This window comes from Suillus subaureus (assembly GCF_016647635.1).
Source record: "Suillus subaureus strain MN1 chromosome Unknown BJ212scaffold_28, whole genome shotgun sequence".
Classification (NCBI taxonomy): Eukaryota; Fungi; Basidiomycota; class Agaricomycetes; order Boletales; family Suillaceae; genus Suillus; species Suillus subaureus.
Window position 1 is genome coordinate 430,969 of NW_024538584.1, and position 23,622 is coordinate 454,590.

The 23,622-nt window shown below is 47.8% G+C and overlaps 8 protein-coding genes across 8 annotated transcripts; 2 read left to right on the top strand and 6 right to left on the bottom strand.

The window, feature by feature from the left end:
• Positions 1-3,479: 3,479 nt before the first annotated feature.
• BJ212DRAFT_496733 (uncharacterized protein) lies at positions 3,480-4,834 on the top strand. The gene is made up of 4 exons (XM_041343336.1): positions 3,480-3,582; positions 3,637-3,698; positions 3,751-4,348; positions 4,402-4,834. The coding sequence occupies exons 1-4, from the start codon at positions 3,562-3,564 to the stop codon at positions 4,642-4,644; spliced, it is 924 nt and encodes a 307-aa protein (XP_041190266.1). The 5' UTR covers positions 3,480-3,561; the 3' UTR covers positions 4,645-4,834.
• A 189-nt stretch (positions 4,835-5,023) lies between these two features.
• Positions 5,024-8,872, bottom strand: BJ212DRAFT_1448349 (uncharacterized protein; the record flags this gene model as incomplete). The annotated part of the gene is made up of 11 exons (XM_041338531.1): positions 5,024-5,497; positions 5,570-5,642; positions 5,700-6,029; positions 6,090-6,185; positions 6,245-6,368; positions 6,390-6,537; positions 6,620-7,298; positions 7,472-7,686; positions 7,757-7,950; positions 8,029-8,393; positions 8,424-8,872. The coding sequence occupies 11 exons, from the start codon at positions 8,870-8,872 to the stop codon at positions 5,024-5,026; spliced, it is 3,147 nt and encodes a 1,048-aa protein (XP_041190267.1).
• A 944-nt stretch (positions 8,873-9,816) lies between these two features.
• Positions 9,817-11,102, bottom strand: BJ212DRAFT_1373586 (uncharacterized protein). Its single transcript, XM_041336370.1, has 7 exons — positions 11,050-11,102; positions 10,977-10,979; positions 10,617-10,688; positions 10,405-10,478; positions 10,280-10,351; positions 10,160-10,224; positions 9,817-10,100 (listed from the first exon to the last, which is right to left on the bottom strand). The coding sequence occupies exons 3-7, from the start codon at positions 10,651-10,653 to the stop codon at positions 9,998-10,000; spliced, it is 351 nt and encodes a 116-aa protein (XP_041190268.1). The 5' UTR covers positions 10,654-10,688; positions 10,977-10,979; positions 11,050-11,102; the 3' UTR covers positions 9,817-9,997.
• A 1,335-nt stretch (positions 11,103-12,437) lies between these two features.
• Positions 12,438-14,546, bottom strand: BJ212DRAFT_1589283 (kinase-like domain-containing protein; the record flags this gene model as incomplete). Its single annotated transcript, XM_041342454.1, has 8 exons — positions 14,321-14,546; positions 14,211-14,273; positions 13,978-14,160; positions 13,896-13,926; positions 13,800-13,837; positions 13,541-13,750; positions 13,339-13,491; positions 12,438-12,701 (listed from the first exon to the last, which is right to left on the bottom strand). Exons 1-8 carry the CDS (start codon positions 14,486-14,488, stop codon positions 12,438-12,440), a joined length of 1,110 nt encoding a protein of 369 aa, XP_041190269.1. The 5' UTR covers positions 14,489-14,546.
• Positions 14,417-16,121, bottom strand: BJ212DRAFT_496945 (uncharacterized protein). Its single transcript, XM_041343337.1, has 5 exons — positions 15,693-16,121; positions 15,519-15,642; positions 15,254-15,460; positions 14,887-15,197; positions 14,417-14,825 (listed from the first exon to the last, which is right to left on the bottom strand). Exons 1-5 carry the CDS (start codon positions 15,803-15,805, stop codon positions 14,600-14,602), a joined length of 981 nt encoding a protein of 326 aa, XP_041190270.1. The 5' UTR covers positions 15,806-16,121; the 3' UTR covers positions 14,417-14,599.
• Positions 16,122-18,162: 2,041 nt separating this feature from the next.
• On the bottom strand, positions 18,163-18,743 carry BJ212DRAFT_1483560 (uncharacterized protein; the record flags this gene model as incomplete). Its single annotated transcript, XM_041340634.1, has 3 exons — positions 18,163-18,317; positions 18,374-18,434; positions 18,465-18,743. 3 exons carry the CDS (start codon positions 18,741-18,743, stop codon positions 18,163-18,165), a joined length of 495 nt encoding a protein of 164 aa, XP_041190271.1.
• Positions 18,744-19,890: 1,147 nt separating this feature from the next.
• On the top strand, positions 19,891-21,554 carry BJ212DRAFT_1579031 (uncharacterized protein; the record flags this gene model as incomplete). The annotated part of the gene is made up of 14 exons (XM_041342232.1): positions 19,891-19,945; positions 20,000-20,032; positions 20,084-20,103; positions 20,158-20,172; positions 20,224-20,262; positions 20,319-20,347; positions 20,407-20,420; positions 20,469-20,497; positions 20,549-20,561; positions 20,670-20,729; positions 20,784-20,924; positions 20,977-21,205; positions 21,258-21,306; positions 21,360-21,554. 14 exons carry the CDS (start codon positions 19,891-19,893, stop codon positions 21,552-21,554), a joined length of 921 nt encoding a protein of 306 aa, XP_041190272.1.
• A 547-nt stretch (positions 21,555-22,101) lies between these two features.
• BJ212DRAFT_1373614 (uncharacterized protein) lies at positions 22,102-22,822 on the bottom strand. The gene is made up of 3 exons (XM_041336371.1): positions 22,632-22,822; positions 22,330-22,467; positions 22,102-22,249 (listed from the first exon to the last, which is right to left on the bottom strand). Exons 1-2 carry the CDS (start codon positions 22,772-22,774, stop codon positions 22,425-22,427), a joined length of 186 nt encoding a protein of 61 aa, XP_041190273.1. The 5' UTR covers positions 22,775-22,822; the 3' UTR covers positions 22,102-22,249; positions 22,330-22,424.
• Between the last annotated feature and the right edge of the window lie 800 nt (positions 22,823-23,622).

A 23,622-nucleotide genomic window follows, 5' to 3' on the forward strand; every position in this document is an offset into this window, starting at 1 on the left:
TCACCCCTACACAGGAGTGGAGTTAACGAGAATGGCGAGTGTCAGTGCGGAATTCTCACTGCATCTGTCACTAAGATTGATGGAAGGCTGACTGCAATATACCGATCAGAATAAAAAAACACAGCATAGATAAGAGCATACTCAGCATGTCCATGCTGGTTGTGAGGAATGGCTTATTAGCGCCCCACTGACAGTCAAGGCCTGCAAACATACACAGAAAATGGTATTCCGGCATAGCGCACCTAGAGCATTTTGATGTGAGCACAACTTACCAACTGCGCTTAGTAAAGATACGAACAACGAAATACAAAACAGTCATGAGGGACCAGCGTGGTCTCTACCCAAATCAATTGTATCATCCTGTTTTTCTTCTGATACGAGACTCTCTGCTCACCCATAGTAATTCAATCTATAACACCGTTCTTAGCGAGAAGGCTGCCAGTAATAGCATGAGCGCGTACCTCTTTTCCAAGTGTCAGAGCTGGTGAAATCATAAGAAAACGAATTATTCTTTAATCCCATTTCGCTCACCCCAATCATACGTTATCGCAGTACAGGCGGCAACTGAAAAACCACAGTCAAGGTTAGGTTAAGTTGTAACCGACACCATCCAACTGGCTCTCTACGAACCTACAAAATAGCTGTAAAAACGATACGAGTCAATTAATGGCCGCAAACTGGGATCATTCAAAGCTTGGGTCATGTTTGAAGGACGGATGTCAGTGATGGGGAACTTGGTAGGTGAATAATGATGGTGTTCATGTTAGATATATGACCATCCAGCGCTTGTATCATCGAAATTGACGGTATAGTGATGATATTTTCTGCCTTTGCTGTCAGTATTATCACGTGAGTGAGGGGGTACCTGATTGGTTTGTAACGTTAACAACCTCTTGACAATGTCAGTATGACACCGGAAAATGATAAATGGAATAGGTCCAAAGATAGCACCTCTCCCACCCTGCCAATCTGCCTTTACAGCGCCAAGCGCACTGTTGAACTAGAGCAAGGCCGAGCTTCGCCAGCAGTAACCTTGCCCTTCAAATACTATGTTTTTATTGCATTTCGTTGCGGGGAGATATTGAATATTCAGGATAGCAATTGTACGCTTATGCGCTACGAAACACACTGGAAAAACGATACTTGGAATGATTAATGAGCTTGCAAGGGACGGTGATTTTCAACGTAAAAGCAGACCTGGACAGTTTGTGAAGACTGTGCTGGATGAATAGCCGAGGAACAAAGACTGTCAGTTATCGTCGTCAGGAAATGTTGGTGACTGCGGCGAAGTAGTGGCGCAGATGGAATTCAATGTCAGCCTATACAAACTTGCTGTAGAACACGGACACGAACTTTTGATGTACATAAAGCTATATTCAGAGCCGTCTTCGCAGCTCTGATGAGGTGGTCAAGTGCCTGCCGGCCTATTAGACTCTTCTTGCCCTTGCATTGAAAATAACGTACACAAAAAACGTACATTTTTTGCAGGTTAAGTCTACTGTAAATATTCATCCATCTAGAGCACCAGTCATGACTCTGAAGCTGTTGATTCTCAGAGGGTAGAAGCTGGTGTCAACATTTGTTACCTCATGCTGATAACCGTGGCAGAGGACTCCGAGATAGTCCGAGGTGTGACGATGAGGATGTACATACAGGAATGGCAGTGATTCTGATTCAAACTTGGTTACCGACGTGAAAGAATGCGTTGTAACTGTCTGATGACGACGTCCATACCTGTTCAACTTTTTCCATTGTTTCATGACCAACTAACCATTCCAACCCTTAACATAACCTTGTGACATGAGAAATGTGTCGGTTAACAAAAGTAATGCTTCCAGTGAACGGCTGTTCTCGGTGGAATGCACACCAGCCGCTCAGCGCGGTGCTTCACTATCGCCAATCGATTTGCAATTCTATGAGATCCAAAAACACAAGTATAACGGAACTCACCAATGAGCTACAGCACGCAAAGTTGTTGATCCAAAGCAGGTCATCAACCATACTAGCAGGAACATATGTACAAGTAGGGCGAATAGACCTCTGGGCTCAAGTATCGGATCCCATGAAAAGTCAGACGGGGCCGAACGAGGTTACTGAGTATGTTTGGTTATCAATCTCATTGTAAGGCTTGGCGTGACGGTTGGTTTTGCAAATATAACACAAAACACCCAACCACTCCCATAGTATCGTTAATGTTACCAAAATTCGTCACAACACTGTCACTGAGAGCGTTGTAGATCAGCCTCCCGTCTCCAAAGGTCATAATTAGCTGTTATGCTTCACTGGAAGCGCTCAGCATTGATGTTTCAACAGATTCAACAACGCAGAAGTGATTCTTGTTCGAGGTGAGCATGTTAATTGAAAGGACATCGGCTTTGTCTTTAACTGAGCCAAACCCTGCACCGAAGTAGAAACAGCCCATAATACTGTAGTCGTCCGAGGCAGGCCTGGCAAGGAAATTTGAAACGAAAACTGACAATCCTGCATGAGTGAGAAACGTAATTGTCAGGATATATCCATGGTGAGGCCCGAGGTGTAGTAGAAACAAAAGAGCGTGCACTATAGTTTAAGCAGGGTTTTGGTGCAATTGTTCATCCCCAGAGAAAAGTTTCATAAAGCTCCTGCGCACAGTATCAGTGAACCAGTGGCTCTCGTGATCATATAATGATATATGATACACGGAAACCTGGCGGTGTACCACAGACAGGACAGTTGATACCTCGAGTGTGGAAGGCGTAGAAGATGAAGGAAACAGGGAGGGTCCAGAGAGTCCATATGGGAAAATGAGATTTTCATGCTAGTTCACGATGGGAACCAAAAAGGTATGCGATATCATAAACACAGGTTTTGTATGATGAAGGATCAATCAGCGATGACTGTTTGGATGAGATGTCTTGTTGGTATACGTCACGATCCACAGAAACTACAACCTCGGGGGAAGAGTCATTGATCCAATGACAGAAATACAATGCACGAAACTCACATGGCCATTAGGTTGAAACTCTCGCATGCAACAACTTGCCACAGCAGTAGTACATTTGTAATACTCGATGCGACACAGTGAACATTTCGTGTAATGACTATCCCGATTTTCAAGACTCGGCTTGGGCAGATAAAAACGGCTGATGGGCCAGAGTGGTTTATTTGGTCGACATGATGGGTTGCTCCTCCGGTAGTTGACTTTTGACGGATTGAAACGGCAGGTAAGAAGCAGACTGTGGCGGCGGCTGCGCGCCTCAAGCTTACGTATAGAAATATTTGTAATATTTGTGTTCGACCAACTCGTAAGGAGACCAACTTCCACAAGCGACTAAATTCTTTGTGCCCAGAGCAGAACTGCACTGACTTCCACTCTGATGATACTCCCCGCCGACAATACGAGTCTGACATCAGATGATTTGGAGGACATTCTCATCGTTGCTGACCTTGACACCATTGATTTTGGTATTTGTCACTCGCTCACCTAAGTCTTACGCTGATTGTTACATTCGTTCTTCAAGATCAATGCAGGGATGTGTTGGAGTATATCATGGAGCCAGACCCTGAGGAGGAATCTGTGGTATGCTCGAATTCATAGGCGGGGTGCGAGCGCTCATTTGATTATTGTAATAGGAGTTTTTTGATGTCGATTACCAGGTGTACTCAGCAGTATCCCAAATTATGGATTTGAATTGGCATACGTTACCAGCAAGACCAAGGTAGGGTGATTGGATCAATTCTCGCAACTAATAATGTACTGAATTCTTGTAGGTTGAGTTACTTCAAGGACGATCACATTCTCCTCATCGAAACATGCAGTGACATACACGAAGCTCCATTCGGTTACTTGGGTCAAGAACTCTTTGGTTTTTTGCTCGGCTTCACTCACAATCAACGAGCTTTGTCTACCACGTTATCCATGAACTTTGAGCTGGGGTCTATCATTCCAGACATGTCAATTCGGACTGTCGCAGTGACTCGAGGTCATTTGGGGCATAGGAAGGTTCATGTCATCGGGGAGTGTGCATTTGCGCAAGACACAGATTCGGTTCTTTGCAAAATCAAGGAAGAAATTGCCGAGCGTCCAGAAATCCTGATGGCCATAATGGTTGTTATTGACGAGCATCATCCATATCATTCACCTGAACGTATGTCAGAAGCATGGCAGATGCTACGCCATGAGACATCAGCTCGTTCGCCCTCTTCATTTCATTCGCTTCAAGGGGATCCAGCACGATCTCACGATAAACACATAGTGATCGCAGGTCATACATGGTGTCACCTCGCCTCTGTTCAATTCCACGTTTGGGTCCGGGGAGATGAGCCGATCAACGTCGACGATACTAACAATGAATTGCTGGCACGTGGTGTAAGTATCTACAGCCATTCATTAGGGTCGCCTTATTGGTTTCTTCGCTGCAGACATTGTTTCCAAATCAAGATATGGATGAGGTCGAAGCCATGATCAAGAAGGGCATGGAGATGACGCAGGACTGTCTTGCTAATTTCTCCCAAAAGGTAGCTCCAGGCGGTGACATTTCTGCCCTTCGAAATTCCAATGCTTCTTTGACATTCTATTGGCACCATCTATTGGCATCACTTGCAGTGGCAGTTGAGGACACCGCCTATGCCCGGTACTGCTCATGGTACAATTCGTACACCTGAGACACCTCCGCTCTCAACCACGTTTTGCAAGATCACAATGACGTTGCAGCTCGGGACCCCATCAGATATTCGTCCATATCCCGTCGATGTCTCCGTGAGCTTGTCAAACTCTGTAGAGGCAATTGTCCTTCCCAACGTCAATATCACGCAGCTACTTAGGCAAATGGTGAAACAGCTACCAGAGATTGTGAATTTCAGCTCTTCGAACATGTTCAACAGAGCTTGCCTCATTTTCCTGCCTTGCCAGTTTTTTAAATATATATATATTCTCGAGACAGACCTTGATGGCTATCCAAACCTTATGTCTACTCGACCACAGCTAGATCCATCTGTTAATGTTTCCCATCATCGCTAGGATGTGTCAAGCTCCCAACTGACTCTACAAATCATCCTCCCAATCATCTGGCACCGCTTCTTCCTCCTCATCCATGTCTGGACTTGCTGCCTCCCTCGCGCGCTGCACAGAAGACGACACCCACGCCCCAACACTCGGCTTCAAACTCAAAGTAGCAGTACCAATTTGGGTCCCTCCCGAGCTCGAGGATGCACCAGGCGCAGGCGAAGAACTCCCGGACCCAGGGCGCGAGACGACTGCTGTCCACTTCCCGCCTGCTTCTGCAACCTTTGGTTGGGGTTTGGCCCATACTCCACTTCCACTTGTCACGCCCGACACAGCTTTCGGGGCTCGCAAATCACCGAGTTTGCCTAGGACTGCAGATGATGGGGATGCAGATGAGAGAGATGCAGATAAAAGTGGTGTCGGGATGCGCGTGTCGACACGCCGGATGAGCTGTACGCTTCGGTGAGGTTCTTGATCAACCATTTGTGTATCCATGCGGTAGATAGATGCGAGCTATGCGCGGTTAATATATTAGTATTACAGAAAACAATGTTTCAAAAACTGGGAGAAACAATATGAACTCACATCATGCACGAATTTACGTCGTTCAGGAGGCATGTGCGGCAGGACTTGTGTGCGTTTATCAGAAGTAATGAAACTAGAACGAAGATGATGTGAGAATGCCCATCAGGTAATTGTGAAAACCACCACTCACTCTGCAAACGTCTTCTCCACTAACCCCACAAACTTACTGTTCGCCTTCGCAAAAGTCACTAGGTCATCATTATAAGTGACCTTGGCCTGTAAACCCTCGCGTTTCTCAGGGCTGATGCCAAGGGCATCTGCAAGTCTCGCATTGCGTTTCTTGATCGCGCATTCGCCAGTGCATTTGAGCTGGGCGGCTGAGTTTGCTTGGGAGCATGGGACAGAGGAACGGAGGAGGCCGCAGGGACAGGTAAGGGTGACGAGCGTGAGGCAGGCTTCGGTTTCAGGGCATGCTGCTGGGGCGTGGCATGTTTGGGTGCATGGGTGTTGTGCTGGCAAGCTAGATTAAAGGAGAAATGTATATCAGCTGAAGAGGGGGAATGGAAGATGTAGAACTTACCATGATTTGCGAGACTTGCCACATACAGCGGTACACGTCCCACAATCGTCTGCGTGGCACAGGCGTTCGCAATGATGAAAACCGCATGCTAGCGATCTGTGAAGGAAAATTAATGTTATTCAATACAATCACTATCAGACAAACACAAAACTCACTTTCCGCACACAGTACCACAACTCACCCGCTCCTGCGCACACCTGACATTATCTACCATCTTCTTTCCGCAAGCACACTGTTTGCTTGTGAGGAACGGACACGGTGGGCAAGGAGATGCCTCCACTGGCTGGCTTGGGTCCGCACCAGCGATGATAACGCCCTCATGACATGCATGAGGGACGCGCGAATGGCCACACGGTGGTGAAGGCCTTGCGCACGGATAATTACAAGTCATCATCGTACCACATGGAATTGGGGGCTCCAAAGCCGTCCGACCACACGGGCATATGAGCTATTTGAACGTCAGGCCAAAACACAACGATGGTAAATAGGAAAAAACTGCTTACATCTTCATAAACGCTCTGCAGACACACCCCACATGCGCCTCGATGGTCCTTTCGCTCGCACCGGTGGTTTCCACAGCTCAACATCTTCCCACATGGTAGGTCGCACTCGTGCAGTCCGCCTTCGTCAGCACCAAGCTCGTCCAGCAATCCTGCGCGTTTCTTGCCCTTTCCTCTTTGTGCAGCAGAAAGAGACGCGAGAGGGCAGCAGATGCGGTTGCATTGGTGACGCCCGCATATGCGAAGGGCTATGCATGCTCGATCGCAAAGGACATCCCCGGCTTCGTTACCTTCGCTGGTTTCGATGATTTCGCCGCACTTGATCATCTTCTTCGTCGCTCCGCATCGACATGTGCGCTCTATGAGCTCGGTGCATGGTGGGCAGGGGCCAGTATGACAGCTTACCCCGCATTGATGCGAGCAGTCGGGCAAGATTTTGATGCACTGTTGCTTGCATGTAGGGACAGGAACAGTACAGGATATGCGGGGTCCAAGGAAATACGCAATTTCTTTGCCACTAGCGTCGTATTTGGGAGTGGGTATTGATTCTGGTCCGTGGATATAGCGATCGTGTTGTTCGACAGTAGGGAGAGCGAGCCTGCCGCAGGCGCAGGTTTGCATGATGGATGGATCAAGCGGGCATCTTGGAGGTGTGAATGACGGGGGATGACATCCTTTCTCGCAGGTGTGCACTCCGCATGCAAAAGGTCTGTGAAAGGAACGTCAGCATAATTATCTGGAATGGATGGCACATCCTTTATTGGTTGCACGAGACACGTTAGAGTAAAGAGACAATCTGATTACGTGCGCTGCATCATGCACGACCCTCCGTCAAACATGCACCATAGGCAATAAGCAAGACGAAGATGAAAAAATACTTGCCTACCACACACACCATCGCATTCATAGCGGCCCTCCCAGCCAACCTCTCCCTCAACAGCGCATACAATCGCCCAATCTTTCCTGTCGCCGCACGGGACTTCTTTCTCCTCTTTCCCACAATAACACGCGACGATTTCAGCCACGACGCAGGGCTTGCACTCGCCGGGATGGCAAACCTGAGTACATGTATGCTGGGGATTCCCGCACGACAAGGGCTTACTACAAATGACACCACAGGAGACGCCAGTAGGTTGAGTTTGGCGATGCCAGGGAAGAACAACGGACCGTTGAGACTTGACGTCCACACCAACAGCCCTTTCGGACGGTAACGGCGCACGGTGGACAGGGACCAGGGTGGCAGGCGAGAGGACAGCCGTGACCGCAAGCAGAAGGACGTACGCGGGAGCAGGGATATGCACAACTGTGCGGGGTGACGAGGCGAGTAGGGGATGGATCTGTAATGCGATGACAAAAAGCACCTGACGACAAGATGTGTAAGTACGCAATATAAAAGTAGATAAGTAACACTTGCCGGTAGCTGGATGGTACAGATTCACGTTTGGCTTGACAGCCGGGACACCTCCATTCGCCAGTACGTTCCTCGCCACGAGCGCGCCATGCATCTTGAAGGTCCTTAACGCTTTTGGAAGCCCAAGCCCGAATGCACTTCAGGTGGAATGTAGTCCAACAGCATTGGAGGTTTTCGGAGGGATCTGAAGTAGAGCAGGACCAAGTATGCTGTTCTGGACGAATGGGGTTGAAGCAGATTGGGCAGTCAGGATAAGGATGGGTGCTGAGGGCGTGAGTAAGAGTCGAAGTGAGGTCATCAGCGAGAGGCGCCTTGGGTCTCGGAGGCTTGGCTTTCTTAGGCAGCGAAGAAGCTTGCGGTGAGGGATGGACTTCGACTTTAGGTTTTGAGTCACTAGTAAATGGTATCGATTCAGAAAGTGACGAATTAAATTTGGAACGCCGGGATGGGCGCTTCGACTGCGACTGGGGTTGAGAATCAGTGGTGTTGGGTTCATTCGCGGTGGTGACTCCCTGAGGACGTCTTGAAGGGCGATTCTTCCTTGGCCGTGTATTTCCATCACCTGTTTCACCTGCAACAGGGCTAGAGCCAATGGTCTGAGAGGCGCCAGGTGGTCTACGCGGATTTGAGCTTCCCTGTTTGTGATCATGAGATCGGTTCTGATTAAAGTTTTGGCGAGGCTGTCTGCTGCTTGTACTACTTGTCACCGGAGCAACTACGACATCAGAACTGACTGGATTCGTTGGAGGAACGCGAGTTCTGGGACGATTGCTACGATGGTTTCTGCTCGGGTTTGAGCTCAGATTTGCTGAACCGAGTACTTGGTTCTCAGGTTGATGTTGGATAATTGTTCCAGGTGAGGATGTTTCCATGCGAGTGGTATTGGTATGAGGGCTCTATGCTGCTTGAGTACACGCGAAACATGGATTTATCAGCGAATCAGCATTGCTGAGTCAGCCTGCATCATCTTGAACGGCTCCTCCAGGACCGGTCGATTAAAAATGACTCCGCTTGACTCCAGTGCGCTATTCTTTTGTCACCAAAATTGTTATCAGAGTCACGACACGGATAAATTTGACGTATTCCGATCACTCTTCATTTTCACTGCAAGAAACTTACCACACTGAGCCTCGTTGAGAGAAAGATAGGAAGACAACGCAAGTACTGGGCATGGTTCCTTATCCTCGGTTCAGGTTTTGATATACTCCTGTGATATGATGGTCTCGAACCGTGGATGCGGATTTTATTCGAACTGCCCGTTGACGTCGTCCCACAACAGCATTGGTCAATGCAAGTGGGCAGAAACAATGATGTGAGTGGAACCCAGTCTAATATTTGCGGGAGGTATGTTCAAGTGACTTGGCTGTTAATTGATATCAATATTCGCAGCATCTACTGCAAGTTTATGCGGGAAATAGGATGATGGCTCTGAATAATCCGTGAAATGTAACGGTAGGTCGACGAAGGCTGGCGGGTCCAAATTAATGTGCGACTCACTCGATATCGCTACCCACTTGGCACATCGGCAAAAAGCGCCAGAATTCATGCACCAATATGATATACTTTGCATATCTTGATGCCAGTACGTGCATTGCATACATCAGTCTGGTGTGACATAATTCGGTCGACTCGGAGGCATATGTGCAGCTCTCATGAGACACAACTTCTAATGTGAAATGTTTAGATGTCTGAAGCTACTGCTCGGGATGGAAAATTGAGTGGTTAGAGATGGCGGCAAAAAAAACATGAAGCACAGCAGCGCCTTCCGCACATTTCTGAATCGTAGAGCAACCTTGAGCTTGAACACACCAGGTTCACCTGAAAAACATTCTGATATCAAAGCATATGAATCCGAGTCCGCAGTTGTACAGGAGGTAGGAATATCATGCCATATTCAAAGCTCGCCATGATAATTTGTCTCATGATCCTCCCCATCGTCGGCTGGAAGCACATCATCTGAGCCTTCCGCTCCATCCTCCCCATCGTAATCATCATTACTATCTTACTCGATCTCCTCGAAGCGGTGATACCCATTTTCTGCTACTCGCAATCAACTCAAAGACATGCTGTAAGATAGATTGATATGAAAGCACACGGCATCTGACAGCGCAGTGAAAAGTCAGATTTGGCTCTTAACCTGGAAAGATAACATCACATACCGCGTGAGGGTGAAACGTGACTTGATTGAGGGGATATTGTTGGGCCATTGCCAAAAAAACTCGTTCTGGCGGCGTCAAGGTCCAAAAACAGTAAACATTTCAACAGATGTCATCACATACCCCAGGGGAATAGGCCGTCACTGAAGCACCATCAGCATTGACATCACGCGCTTCCTCATTGACAAGGTAGGACTTTGTCAGGGCATCAACATCGAGCGAGCAGCTCAAAAGACAAGTTCACGCACATTCTGAGAGCGGTACATGGCCATGGCACCATCAGAGACGGGTAAGCAGGTCAGAACACGAAGTCCCGCACTTCCTGAGAGCGGGACACGGTCGTGGCACCATCAGCGATGGGTAAGCAGGTCAGAACATGAAGTCCCGCACTTCCTGAGAGCGGGACACGGTCGTGGCACCATCAGTGATGGGTAAGCAGGTCAAACATGAGATCACTTACCCACTAGGGCAGGACACAGCCGCGGCACCATCAACATCGGGTAAGCAGGTTAAAAGATAGCAACACCACTTGCTGAGAGTGGGACACGTTTGTGCTACCATCAGCATCAGGTAAGCAGGTCAAAACATCAGATCACGCACTTCCTGAGAGCGGGACACAGTTGCAGCACCATCAGCGTGGTAATCGGGTAAGCAGGTCAAAATACGAAATCACGCACTTCCTGAGAGCAAGACATTTCCATTGAACCATCAGCATCAGGTAAACAGTTCAAAAGACGAGATCACGCACTTCCTGAGAGCGGGGCACAGCCATGGCACCACCAGCATCAGGTCAGCAGGTCAAGAGACGAGAATATGCACTTTCTGAGGGCAGGGCGTGGCCATAACACATCAGTACCGGGTAAGCAGGTCAAAAAGATGGCAGCACGCACTCGCTGAGAGCGAGACACAGTTGCAGCACCATCAGCATTGAGTAAGCAGGTCAAAACACAAGATCACGCACTTCCTGAGAGAAAGACATTGCTGTTGCACCATCAGCGTCGGGTAAGCAGATCAGAACACGAGATCACTGACTCGCTAAGAGCGGGACACGGCCGCAACGCGAATCGTCAAATCTATCTAATTAGCGAAACTTTCGAAAATTTGTTCTAACTAGAGAGGGAGGTTTTTCCTGATGAAGAGGGAACAACGATGTCGTCATGGTGGTCCAGGGACATCACACATATCGCCTTCGCTTCATAAGGTTCATAATCCAACAACGGCGGTTGATTGATAGGGAGGAGCTCGTTCTTTTCTGGGGACTAACCATTCCCCTCTGCCTGTCCGGGAGTCCCCAGCTGCAATGTCAACTTGTCAGCGCTTCAGATTGCTAGTGCTGTATAATGCAAAGGTATATGTATGCATGAAGTAAGCTTGCCGCGGATTTTGCCTTGATCTTCGCGTCAGTCATGATGCATCTGATGCATGAGATCCTTCACCGATAATATTTCCTTCTCCCGTGCACTTTTTTGAATCAAGTTTTTCCTACGCTCAGTCACCATCGTGTTTGAGCAAAGTAGTATTACAACACCGAATCGATAGATTCTGCTCGACGAATGCGCTCATCACTGAGTACTGAGTACTACATACTATTGCCAACTAATACATATACGCGTTCCTGCAAAGCAATTATTTCATACCGAACGCAAAGGGCGTCCATCGGGAAAACATAATTCACTAGAGAGTGCTACAGAGCACTCTGTAGCACTCTGCAACACAATCCAACCCGCTGGTGTCGAGTGAAAAGTCGAAGGGAAACCCAAAGAAGACCGATACCATAGATCTTGCAGAAGATGGTCAGATGCAGATATCAGTCATATATCGAAGGCAGCGAGGCGAGGTCGAAACAGGAAGCGGCTGCAAATCTAGCTGATGTGGAATGTCAGCGAAAAATCTGGGCACGTGAAATATTGAGCTCATGCTACCAAGTAAAGTGAACGTATTTTCAATAACACTATTAATGCAGTCCCGAATGCACAATCCTGTCGATCGTTATTGCAGTTCACGGAAGTGTTTGAACATAGCCCAGACTGCATGGCACAGTGCGGGGACCTCCCGTGCAGTGTTGAGCGTCCAAGCCTTGAAGTGTCGGTCAGAATTTGGTCGACCCTCGTAGATTGATAGGTGTCGGGAAGGACAAGCACCTCTGGAATTTGTTTGATGAGCATATGCACTTAGATGATTCGCCCATAATGCTTACCCACTGGTATGTAACCCATCTCTCTGTAGGAGTGAAGTTAATTGGACAAGAATGACAAGCATCGGTATAGAATACCCCCACATCTCAGGCTATCGTGACTCCCTCACCGGGGTGGCAAACCTCAACGCATGTATGCTGAGGATTCCCGCTGTAGTGGGGAGATCTGGCGCAGGTCACAGGGAGTGCCAGGGGTTCTGGCGCAGTAGCAGGAGTCCTGGCTCGTAGTCGGTAGTCCTGCGGCTTGTCGTAGTCGGTCCTCGACAGATAGAGCCGCAGCCTCCCGCTATAGAGGTTTGGCCTTGGTTTCCCTTGCAGTCCGTGCCCATTACACCGCATAACAAGGTCTAACTACAAGTGACACTACAGGAAACGCTGGTGATGAGTTTGAAGATACCAAGGAAGACCAGTGGACGGTTGAGACTTGGCGTGCATACAAGCATCCATTTCGGACGGTTACGGCGCATGGCGGACAGGGACCAGGGTGGCGTAGAAGAAGACAGCTGTGATTATAAGCGGACGTGTATGTGGCAGCCGGAGTAGGTATATATACAGTTGTGTGGGTGACGAAGCGAGTAGGGGATGGATATGAGACTCTCGCGATGACAAAAGCACCTGATACATAGAATGTGAGCACACCATACACGAGTAGATACTAGGCAGTACTTGCCGATAGGTGGATGGTGCGCATGAATGTGTGGCTTGACAGCATGGGCATCTCCGTTAACGCCGTACGGTCTTCACTACAAGCACGCCATGCGTCTTGAAGTGCTTTTGGAAGTCAGGGTAACAATGGGTGGGGGCATGATGTGGCACTTAGAAAGTCACACGGGACGGAAGCGACATCATATATAACAGAACGCACAGCCGAAGTCGACATAAAGACAGGACAGAGGATCGCTTGAAAACCAAGACCTTATATAGACGAAGTCTCATTCGATAGTGCATCCTGAAGGTAATTTAATACCTCTTCTACTGATGGGCGAACCTCGCTCTCCATTGACCAACACCGCCGCATGAAATCCAGGTGATTGGGTTGGATCTCGATGGAGGAGTCGATGGGCTCTACGTGTCTAAACTTAGCAGAAATAACGTGTATGGCGCTCTTCAACCACCAGTAAGGCTGTTTCCCATATAGGACCTGCACGCGGGGGATGTTAGTGTCACTAGCAAGCCAACGAGAGACTGACCTGAAGCATGATACCGCCGAGAGAATATATGTCGGTAGATTTGGTTGTGCATAGTATGGGTTGATCTTCCGGGGGATCGAGGAGCTCTGGAGCGACCCAACGTAGTGCACCGGTGTGGTATTCAAAGGCAGGTTTGGATTGCACCATGATATTCGAGATGGCGAAATCTGCAAGACGAGGGGAACCGTCGGCAGCAACCAGAATATTATTCTACAATAAAGATGAGAAGATTCTGGTTGCATGGCATATGTGAACTTACGTTGGTGAGGTCACTGTGTATCACGTCTTTGTCGTGGACTACCGAAACATAGAAATCAGTTATGTCGGTCGCTTGCATAGTCAATCCATCACTCACGATATTGGAGCCCCTCGGCGATTTGTTTAAGCTATTGAAAATGTGGTAAGTGCTGGTACTTGGCTTCGTAGATAGAACTCACGAGGCGAAGCCTATCCATCATCGAGAGGGTTTCATGCGTATTAAGGTAAGAGTTCAAAGTCCCGTTCGGCATCCAGGGGGAAACTAATGCTCGAAATGAGCCGAATTGCTCGACAATGCCATGTAGGGGCAATACATATTGATGCTTCAACGGGGTCCATATATAGATCTCACGGTCAAGCTCCTGTAATTCGAAGTTCAGATATGCAGCCTTCAGACTGTACCCCAGTATACCTTGTTGATTCTGACACATTCATGATCACTCAGATTTGGGAATTGTGAGGCTTTAACCGCCACCTGAAGTCAGAGTCAGGACGTGTAGAAAAACCGAGTGTATGAAATACATCATCCGAACTCGCACCACGGTTCCATATACACTTGTAAACATCTCCAATACCACCTGAGGCGGTTGGGTAGCTGGTGTATTTGAGGATATCACTTGGTTGGATGCAGAGAACCCTAATATCGTCGGAGATCGTTTGCTGGACGTGAAAGTTGCGAATCAGGCGCATTTCTACGTCAGAAGTAGGGTGATGTTCATTGAGGAGGCTGGCAATGGGGGTCTGGCTTGCGGGAATGTCATGAACAAGATGTGCTTGGTCGATCGGTACGCGGCCAACCTGTCACTCAGAGTGAGATGAATATGTCTCCACGGATAATGACAACAAATATACAAGACCAAAGAACCGTTTCAGGCGGGAGAGCATGCTCCCGGAAACTCCATTCACGTCGCGAATCGGGCGCCTGTCTGTGTCGGTAGTGTGGTTGGAGTCGGTGTTAGAGGGTCGCGTGCTCCGCTTTGTACTGGAGTACCCGCGGGAGACATGAAATCGTTGTTTGCATTTTCGACTACCAGATGTTAGGTACTGTCAGGACTCAGGACCCAGAAAGGGAAAATAAACACACTAACCAATCAATCGAGCATCCAGCCTGCCGTTCAAGCGAATATATAACAGGCCCAATGTCAAGGCGATTCACATCGCCGCAAAAGGGACATCGGTAGGAAACTTCAGAGTATGATGGTGTCTGCTGTTCGATGACAACCCTCATAATGATCTTCGTGCCTGCTTCAATACTTGGCCATTGATAGCTTGTTAGTTGGGTTACTTGTTTGTCGTCGTCCATGCACAAATCATACTGTCCTTGCTCCATATACCATCTCTGAATTCGAGCCTCGACCGAGTCGTGTTTTAATAGAAGTTGGAGCATCTCGTTGAATCGCTAAAGACAATTGCATGAGTAAGCTTCTCCAAGATAGATTTTATGGCGAGGCTTACCTCAAATGAGTCGCAGACGTCCATCGGTATTGGATGTAAGCGGCCTGTTGCATCTACCAGCGTCACAAAGCCAAGTGTCACGACCGGCCCCACAGAGGGCTGCCCAGGGAAGAACGCGCTTTCAATTCTCATCAGGATTTCCTGCTGCCTCTGCAGAATTGTCAACACTTCGTGGACGTCACCTCCGCTTTGCATTTGGGACGACAACTAATGAGCAGAGTATGAGCGAATACGAACAATCTTCAGAGAGTAGATATAACACAACCAAATAATCCGCCAGATAACGGTCGATTTTCGTAAAGCACCCAGCGATATCTTGTGTGACGGATGGGTATGCGAGAGAACGTTTACGCAACTCTGTCAATGTGGCTGAGGTGTCTAGCAGCATGCTAAGTGGCATTCAATGTCAGGTGAATTCAAACATCAACAAGGAGTATACCCAATAAGAATTTCCCTCCGGGATCGTTCACGATGATCTCGGGCACGTGGGGCGTAGTATAAATCGAGACGTAGTCGATCGAGTCGTAATGCCAGACTCCTTATTCTGACCATGTCTCTGCGATAGCATTAAAATTCAAGAATGTCCTCGTGACGACACAACTCTCACATCCATGACTTGAAAGATTTCTAATAATCCACCAATAGTGGCTTTGATCGGAGCACCAGCAAGTGGAATTGCATCTGCAATGGCCTTGACAGAGGGCAAAAATGTCTGAGCCATGTCAGATGCTTTGCGGGCAGAGGAATCGCCCCGAGAGGATCCGGTGGAGGGAATGGCCAGAGAACCAGGGTGCACTGGTGGTGATGAATTCGAATGGAGAGTGAGTGAAGGAACGGAAGAGCCACTAGGGATATCAGCAGAGATGGTGTCATCGCCTTCATGGTGGGTGATTGTTGAGTTAGGTTGCGTGTGTCTGTTCTTTGCGGGGCGCCTCGATCGAACTGCAAATACTTTGCCCAGATCGAAATCCTTGATGAAACCCTTGATGTAATTCTTGACTAGCTTGACTCGTGAAGAGGACATTTTAATCAGATGGGTAAGAGAATGGATAAGAGGGAATACGAGACGTAGGGGAACGAAGGAGTCGAGATACTTAACAGGCAGCTGTGCACTACAACACAGCCCAATCGTGCATGCACAAGCCTCGCAGTATATGTGTGTGCTTCAATACATCACGGTAGTTCTAGAATGACATGCGGCGATCACGCTGGCCACCGATGATATCGATCAGATTTAAGATCTTAAAGTTGAAACGTTGAAATATCACAGCTCCTCCAAGTGTGCTACCGCGACACCGCGTAGTTATAGGTAAAGAGTTTCAAATTTACATGACTATTTCTTCTCGGCTCTTTCCGCAGCAAATCGAACGTCCCTGGCTAAGCGTGCACAGTGGCACTGCACACAAGCACAGAAGACTTCATCAATTAGCGCTTAGCGTCCTACTGCACGAAACCATCGAGCCAAGCTCCTTTCAAAATGGAGTGAGAAGCCTTGCCGCCGTCTATTGCTCATCGACAAGTCAAGAGGTCCGCCACCCAGGTTCCACAGTGGACTATGCACAGCACCACATTTTGTCAAGGTTAGCATAGCTCGACGTTCGACTCTGATGCCCACCGACCAGCTCAACCTAGTGCTTCCTCTGTGACAAAAGTTCAAGGTGTTGGATGGCCAAGCACGACGTCAAGACAATATGCACGTGGACTTTGCCAGAGGTCGACTAGATGAGTGAAGAAAGTACAGTTAGGAATGAGGCACTCATGGTCTAGCATAGGAAATATCATTCCTGCATGCGAGTGGCACGTCTCACCGCTCACTCGGTCCTACTTCGTCAACCACAATACTCGGACCACAATCTGGAAGAAGACAGCGCCGGGAAGCTCGACGGCGGAGTGTGTCATCGACTTCACGTTCACGCGGTCTTGCACGCTTTAGCACTAGTCGATAAAGTGGGCGCATATAACGATGACATGATTCGTGCCAGTAGACAAGAAACGGAGAATCAGTTGGAGAGGTTGGAATCCTACCAGGGGAGTGACGATCTCACCAACAGTGCGTCCAGAGATACTTTTTCGCAAAGCGATACGTTCTTGGGGGAAAATGGTCCGCGTGTGCTTGCATGTCAGCAACGACATCATTGTGCCTTCTTGATTTCTCTGAACCATTGAAATCAAGAAGGCACGATGATGTTATGTTGGTCATGTACCTAGTTGCATCATCCAACAATGGTGGTCCTTTGATTGAGAGGAGCTCGCTAATCTCTGGGGACCAATCATTCCCCTCCGCCTGTCCCCGGATGTAATGCCAACCTGTCTGCGCCTCAGGTCACCATTGGTGCTGTATCGGACGAATACATATATATGAAGTCGTTGCGGACTTTGCTTTGGTGGTCTCCGCGTCAGTCATGAGGTCTTCCACTCGATAATTTTCTCCCTACTGTGCGCTTTTTTAGATTAAGTTTGCCTTACGCTCAGCCACCATCGTGTTCGGGAAAAGTTGCAATGCAGCATCAAATTCTGTTCAAACGTCTCTCACCGAAACACCGAATCGATAGATTATACTTAACGAGTGCACTCATTACTGAGTACTGAGGTAGTACACTATTACCAATTGATACGCATACGCGTTCCCGCAAAGCAATTGTTTCATACCAAACACAAAGGATGAGGGGTTGTTGAGTGGAAAGTTGAAGGAAGGCCCCAAGGCCGATACCATAGATCCTGCAAAAGGCGATCAGAGTCACGTACCAAAGACAGCGAGGTGGGGTTGAGACAGGAAGCGGCTGCAAACCCAGCTGATACGCATGTCAGCGAAAAATCTGATCACATGAAAATATCGAGCTCGCACTACAAAAAAGCGAGTTTTTAATAACACCGGTAATACAGTCTCGAATGGACCATCTCGTTGGTAGTTACCGCAGTTCACGGAAGTGTTTAAAAACAACCCAGACTGCAAGGCACGGTGCGAAGACCTCCCGTGCAGTGTTGAGTGTCCAAGTCTTGAAGTTTCGGTCAGAATTTGGCTGACCCTCGTAAATGGATAGCTGTCGGAAAGGGACAAGCACCTCTGGAATTCGTTCGATGAGCGTGCGCTTAGATGATTTACCCATAATGCTTACTCACTAGTATGTAACCGCTTGGTATTGCGCCCATCGCTCCGTAGGTGAATAGGATCTGCACCGGCCTGTACAACGGGTGAAAATGTCTAAACCACGTTGAAAGCCATGCGAGAGGGTTCGCCCCAGGTGCATCCGGTGAAAGATGCATTGGTGGAGACTTCGGGACCCGGCTCTCTTGGCGATAGATTAGAATGGAGAGGTGAAACAAAGCGAAAGTCGTTAGTGATGTCTACAGAGATAGTCATCGCCTCCATGGTGGGCAGTTGGCGAACTGCGTTGCGTGCGTCTGTTTCGTATGGGCGCCTCGATCGAACAGTGAATACTTTGGCCAGATCGAAGTCCTTGATGAGATCCTTGACCCGCGAAGAGGGCATTTTGATCAGATGGGTTGAAGGTAGGAAAGAGAGAAAATAAGACGTAGTGATGCGGAGAAGGAATGTGGTCGATATACTTACAGGCAGCTGCGTACAACACAGCTCGATCATGCATGAACAAGCTTCGTGTATGTATCGCCTGTTCTTGCGGAAGTGCCAAGGCCCAAAGTGCCAAAGGGTACCAAACAAAAGACTTCGATGAAAACCGAACACGGGTAGGTCTCATTGACGATGTAAATACAGACACGGACGTTCATCTAGGTCAGGATATTGGTTATGACATGACTAGATGGTGAGTACTTGATTCCTAGTGACCTGTCCATGTCAAGAGTTGTAGCGCACAATGTCAACAGTACTTGGTAATATCTTGGCAGTTGAGCAATTTTTGCGATGCCAAGGTCCATATTCGATAGTGCAACACAGTATAAATTTTTTTCAGAGGACTCATACTATAACTCATGACCCTACCCTCTTCTAGTGCCACTCCCATCGTCCCTGCTCTCCACTCCCACCTTGCTGTCATTTCTGTTCCGCAAATAGTCATATTCTCAAAGGTAAATGTAAGATAGCCGATCGCGGTTGTCTTCCTCAAAGACATCATGTAACCATGTCTATGCAAGAGATTACTTTGCCGTACAGACGTCAACATGTTAAGGTCCAATGCAAACCCTTCGCTTATTTCGACGTTCGACCTTAAATCATGCACTTGACTTGCTGGTCAAGGTTATATGGATGGTGATAGCACTTCATTTGATGTTCTCATGTCAGGGTAGATAACTTTACCGCCATGCTACCTAACAAAGGCAGAATCTTGCCCAAGAAGCAGTCACAGCCACCGGGAACGCAGGGTGACCCTTCAACTTGAAGTTGTCACTGGCAGCCGTGTGATATACTTACGACCCTTCCGTTGGGACTTTCCATTGGTAGCGAATTATCGAGGACAGTGATTCCTGACATCAAATGAAAAAAATGTAGTGCCGCAACTTGGTACATTAATGTCGTACAATTTTCATTAGGACGCCACCGCCCACAAGTTCACAACCCTTACAAGTTAACGAGATTCCGATGTGCCATATAAGTATTGTACGCTGGTGATTAGCAGCCCATCCCTCACTCTTTGAATTCGACATTTGATCTGCACAGTTTCATGTCGGGACTAAAAGAATCTATTTATGCTCTTGACTGGAATAACAACACAGCAGGTTCGTCAGCTTTGTTGGAAACGAACCATCGTACTGAAATTCGTCGGTTTCCAGTTGTAATCATTACCCTGATAACCTATGAATACAGTCAGTAGCTTTCATGAACCTTGCAGTGCGACTGAGCGTAATATTATCCAGTGCTTCAGTTCGAGAAAGAGGTAACGAGGGGGTCGTTTCATTATCGTCGAGTACTCATGATCATATTATCGCAGGTCACGTTTGTTTGGGTTAGAGCTTAACCCCAATGATGCGAAGATCCAGGACTGACTGTTATGCAGGAAAGACAGTGGTCTGTGATGGCATATTTATACCTTGTTGTGAGCTCCACTCTGCTGAAGTGCTTCCTGGTTTCCCATTTTTGTTGCTATGTCAGGTTCGATATTTTGGTATTGCCCTTGCAATGTATGTCGCAGTGGTTGTATTCTTCAGATGGTACATTGTATGTTGACGCTGATTTCTAGGATTTGCGCCGTCTGTACGTGGCGTGCTACAGACTGAGTCGTCATTAACTAACTAGCGCTAGGGGGAGGTCTAATTTATATACCTGAAACAGTGAGTGTATCGATTCTTTCTTTAGAGAGTTCTTGATTGACCCAGATTCAGCCGTACGTCAAAAGTTCGTTTTACAGCTAGGTCTGATCTGCCGCTGACCTTTTGTTTAGTTGTGAGCCTATCGTATTCAGCCGAAACTAGCTCAAAGTTGCTCATCATGAAATTGAAATAGGTTATGGTATGCTTCTGTTCATGCAATGGGGTTTTTCTCTATATTTTTGCTTGGCGGAAGGTAAGTCATCCATACGTTCTCGCACCTTTGCGCTTACCGATTTTGCGTTTGCAGTTGTTCTCATCTGGCGTCTTTACGTCCTATACAACCAATCCAAGATCATACTTTATGTTCTACTGGGGTTGTTCCTACCTGTCATCGCACTCTATATATCAATGGATGCCTTTTTATGGAGTCGACGCTCAGCGATGTCAGGTGAATTTCTATTTTCGTTGAATTCTTTGCAAGCTGATGCCCAGTTGCATAGTGCAAGAAGTAATAATAACTCCAAATGTGAAGTACTGCACGGCTACCCACCACATCGGGCCTATGCCTGCGATATATGCTTCCATCCCCATCATATGCTATGACATTCTCCTGGTTGTCCTTGCTATGGCCGTCCTCGGGAAGCACCTGAAAGAACGAAAGGAACTTAGATTGAAGCCTAGCACCTACATAGTAATGATCGTCCGGTATCATGTCATATACTTTGTCCTGTAAGTTCCCCTTCGTTTGTCGTGTTTCTTAGTATTCATCGGATCACGCCAGGAATCTGGCAAGTCAAATCATCATGGCGATATTGTGGGCCCGCCCTTCGGTATGATCTCCTGTGAATCTAGAGAGATCTGCTCTAATACATGTACTGCACAGATAGTGGTGCTGAAGCTCGTACTATTGTATAAGGATACCGCGCCATTAATTATCGTGCCACGTTTTATCATCAGCATTTGGGATACGCATGCCAACGATAATTGTGTACATGTCAGTACGACGTTCGAGGAATGTGTCTGTTGGACTTCCCCACCGCAATTGGAGCAGCTCGAGACTGACCATGTTGCGAATTGAGGAAGGAGGTAGAGTGAGGTCCATACTTTCCCCTAACTAGTGTACGCCTTGAATACCTATTCAGCTAAATATTTGTCTCTAGTATTTTTGAATGTAGATTTACCGTAGATATATCTGTGCATTGACTACCGCGACCTGCACGTTCGACTAGGAATTCCAGGTAAGGAGTCTGAGATAAGACTGTCATCTTGAGCTCATCCAGTATGTCACTTGAATATCATCATTATAGCTCGCAGCCCAAACATGCTGGATAATCCTTAGATACTTATAGTAATGTATACTGACAATAGTCGGATCAGAATGACAGTAAACGGGATCCGCTCGTGGAAAGACAATATCGTAAACACGATCATGTCACTTGTCTGGGCATAACTTGTAGACGCTTCCCGTGTGACGAGATTCTTCACCCTAGGGTCAACCTTCATGTGTCGTCACTCTGCCCAAAGGCCACAACATCGACATTAATTTTGCGAAGTTCTAAACGATGATTCAGCATTTACAGTCCTGATACGAATGCGCTTCAGCCCACCTCGTAAAACATCTATGACCTGCTCTTCTGTCTCGCCAACACCAAGCATGATACTTGTCTTGGTTATGTGGATACCTTCCTTCTTCACGTGTTCTGCGAAGTGATGTGCACCACCATCTACAAGGTCTGCAGAGAAAACAACCCGCCTGCGATCTAAGGTACATAGCTGCAAGACACGCGTATGAGTAATATATCAGCATCGCAAAAACAAATCATTGACGGGGCTGAGAGATGATGCGAACTTACATTGTGCACGAATAGTTACGTCTGTCACGTCGGGAGGATACCACGTACAGCGAGTGTTGCGTACGTATGTCAGAAACGACCAAACCAGAACGTAGTCAGGTCCTCATGATATGTGATCTTGGCCCGCATGCGTTGATGCTTCTCGAGTCAAGTTTGGTGGTTGATGATGTTTAGGAGTATAGGTCCGAGGCGAGGAGGTCACAAGGGCATGGGGTGAGGGCGTGGCATGGGTGGGTGCATGGGTGTTGAGCAGGGAAATAAGGAGTTAGCTAAAGATGAGTTGAAGTGACTACTGAACGGACATGACTTGCAATACCATGACCGTGACATACTTCCTGCATACGGTGGCACACGTCCTGCAACCGTCTGCGTGGCATAGGCCTTCGTAATGGTATAAACCACAGGTCAGTGATCGATTGATATACAGAGTCAATGTAAGGTTCATAGTGATGAAGTCTTGATGACGAAGTACATAATCGGGCGTACCGTTGTGAGGCACTGGAACAAGCCATGGTACCTGACGAAGATATCCTGGAATTGTGGAAAGACGGGCTAGAATTCAGTCACAACTAATGTTACCTCTGTACTTGTTTGTCGTATGCAGACTAGGGAAGACGCTTAACCATGGACATGCAGGACGTCGCCTGGATACAATGTCTGGAATCGAGTAAAGCGCAGAACGATCGATTCAACCATTAACCTACAAAATTCGTATTGTATGTGTCCTGTACAGAGTAAAGCAAGGGTATGCATAGTCAACGAAGGCCAATACACATACAGCACAAGGGCCGTCAAACATTGTAGCACTTGTCATCCAATGATTCTAAATTATAATCCAAGTGCTGGTCGCCTAGCGTGTTCGAATCGTCGACTTCATTTTCATCCATAGAATCACACACCTCATCATCAGAAAAATACTGGCCCTCAAATGCCATACGCAACGCTGTGCTCGGGCTGAACAGCGTAAACTTCGATTTCCCCAGGTGGACCTTGACCACCGAGAACATATATCCTTTCGGTGGCGAGTCGCTTCGTGCGCGAATCTCGTCAGCGATCTCCAGCCATATGGGGTCTTCCCCAGGGAATTGCTCAACCTTGTGCACGGGGAGTACATGAATCTCCGGCGGGTACACACTCAGGTCGAGCATGAGAACGAGTTTATGACTGAATGCAGGGAACTGCTGCTGTGCTTCACGAACGCGTGTGTCCACGTCTTTGGCCATTCCCGAGATCTCACTGGTTTCGAAGCCTGCAATAACTTGAAGGCTCGTACGGATATCGCGTGATCCCCAC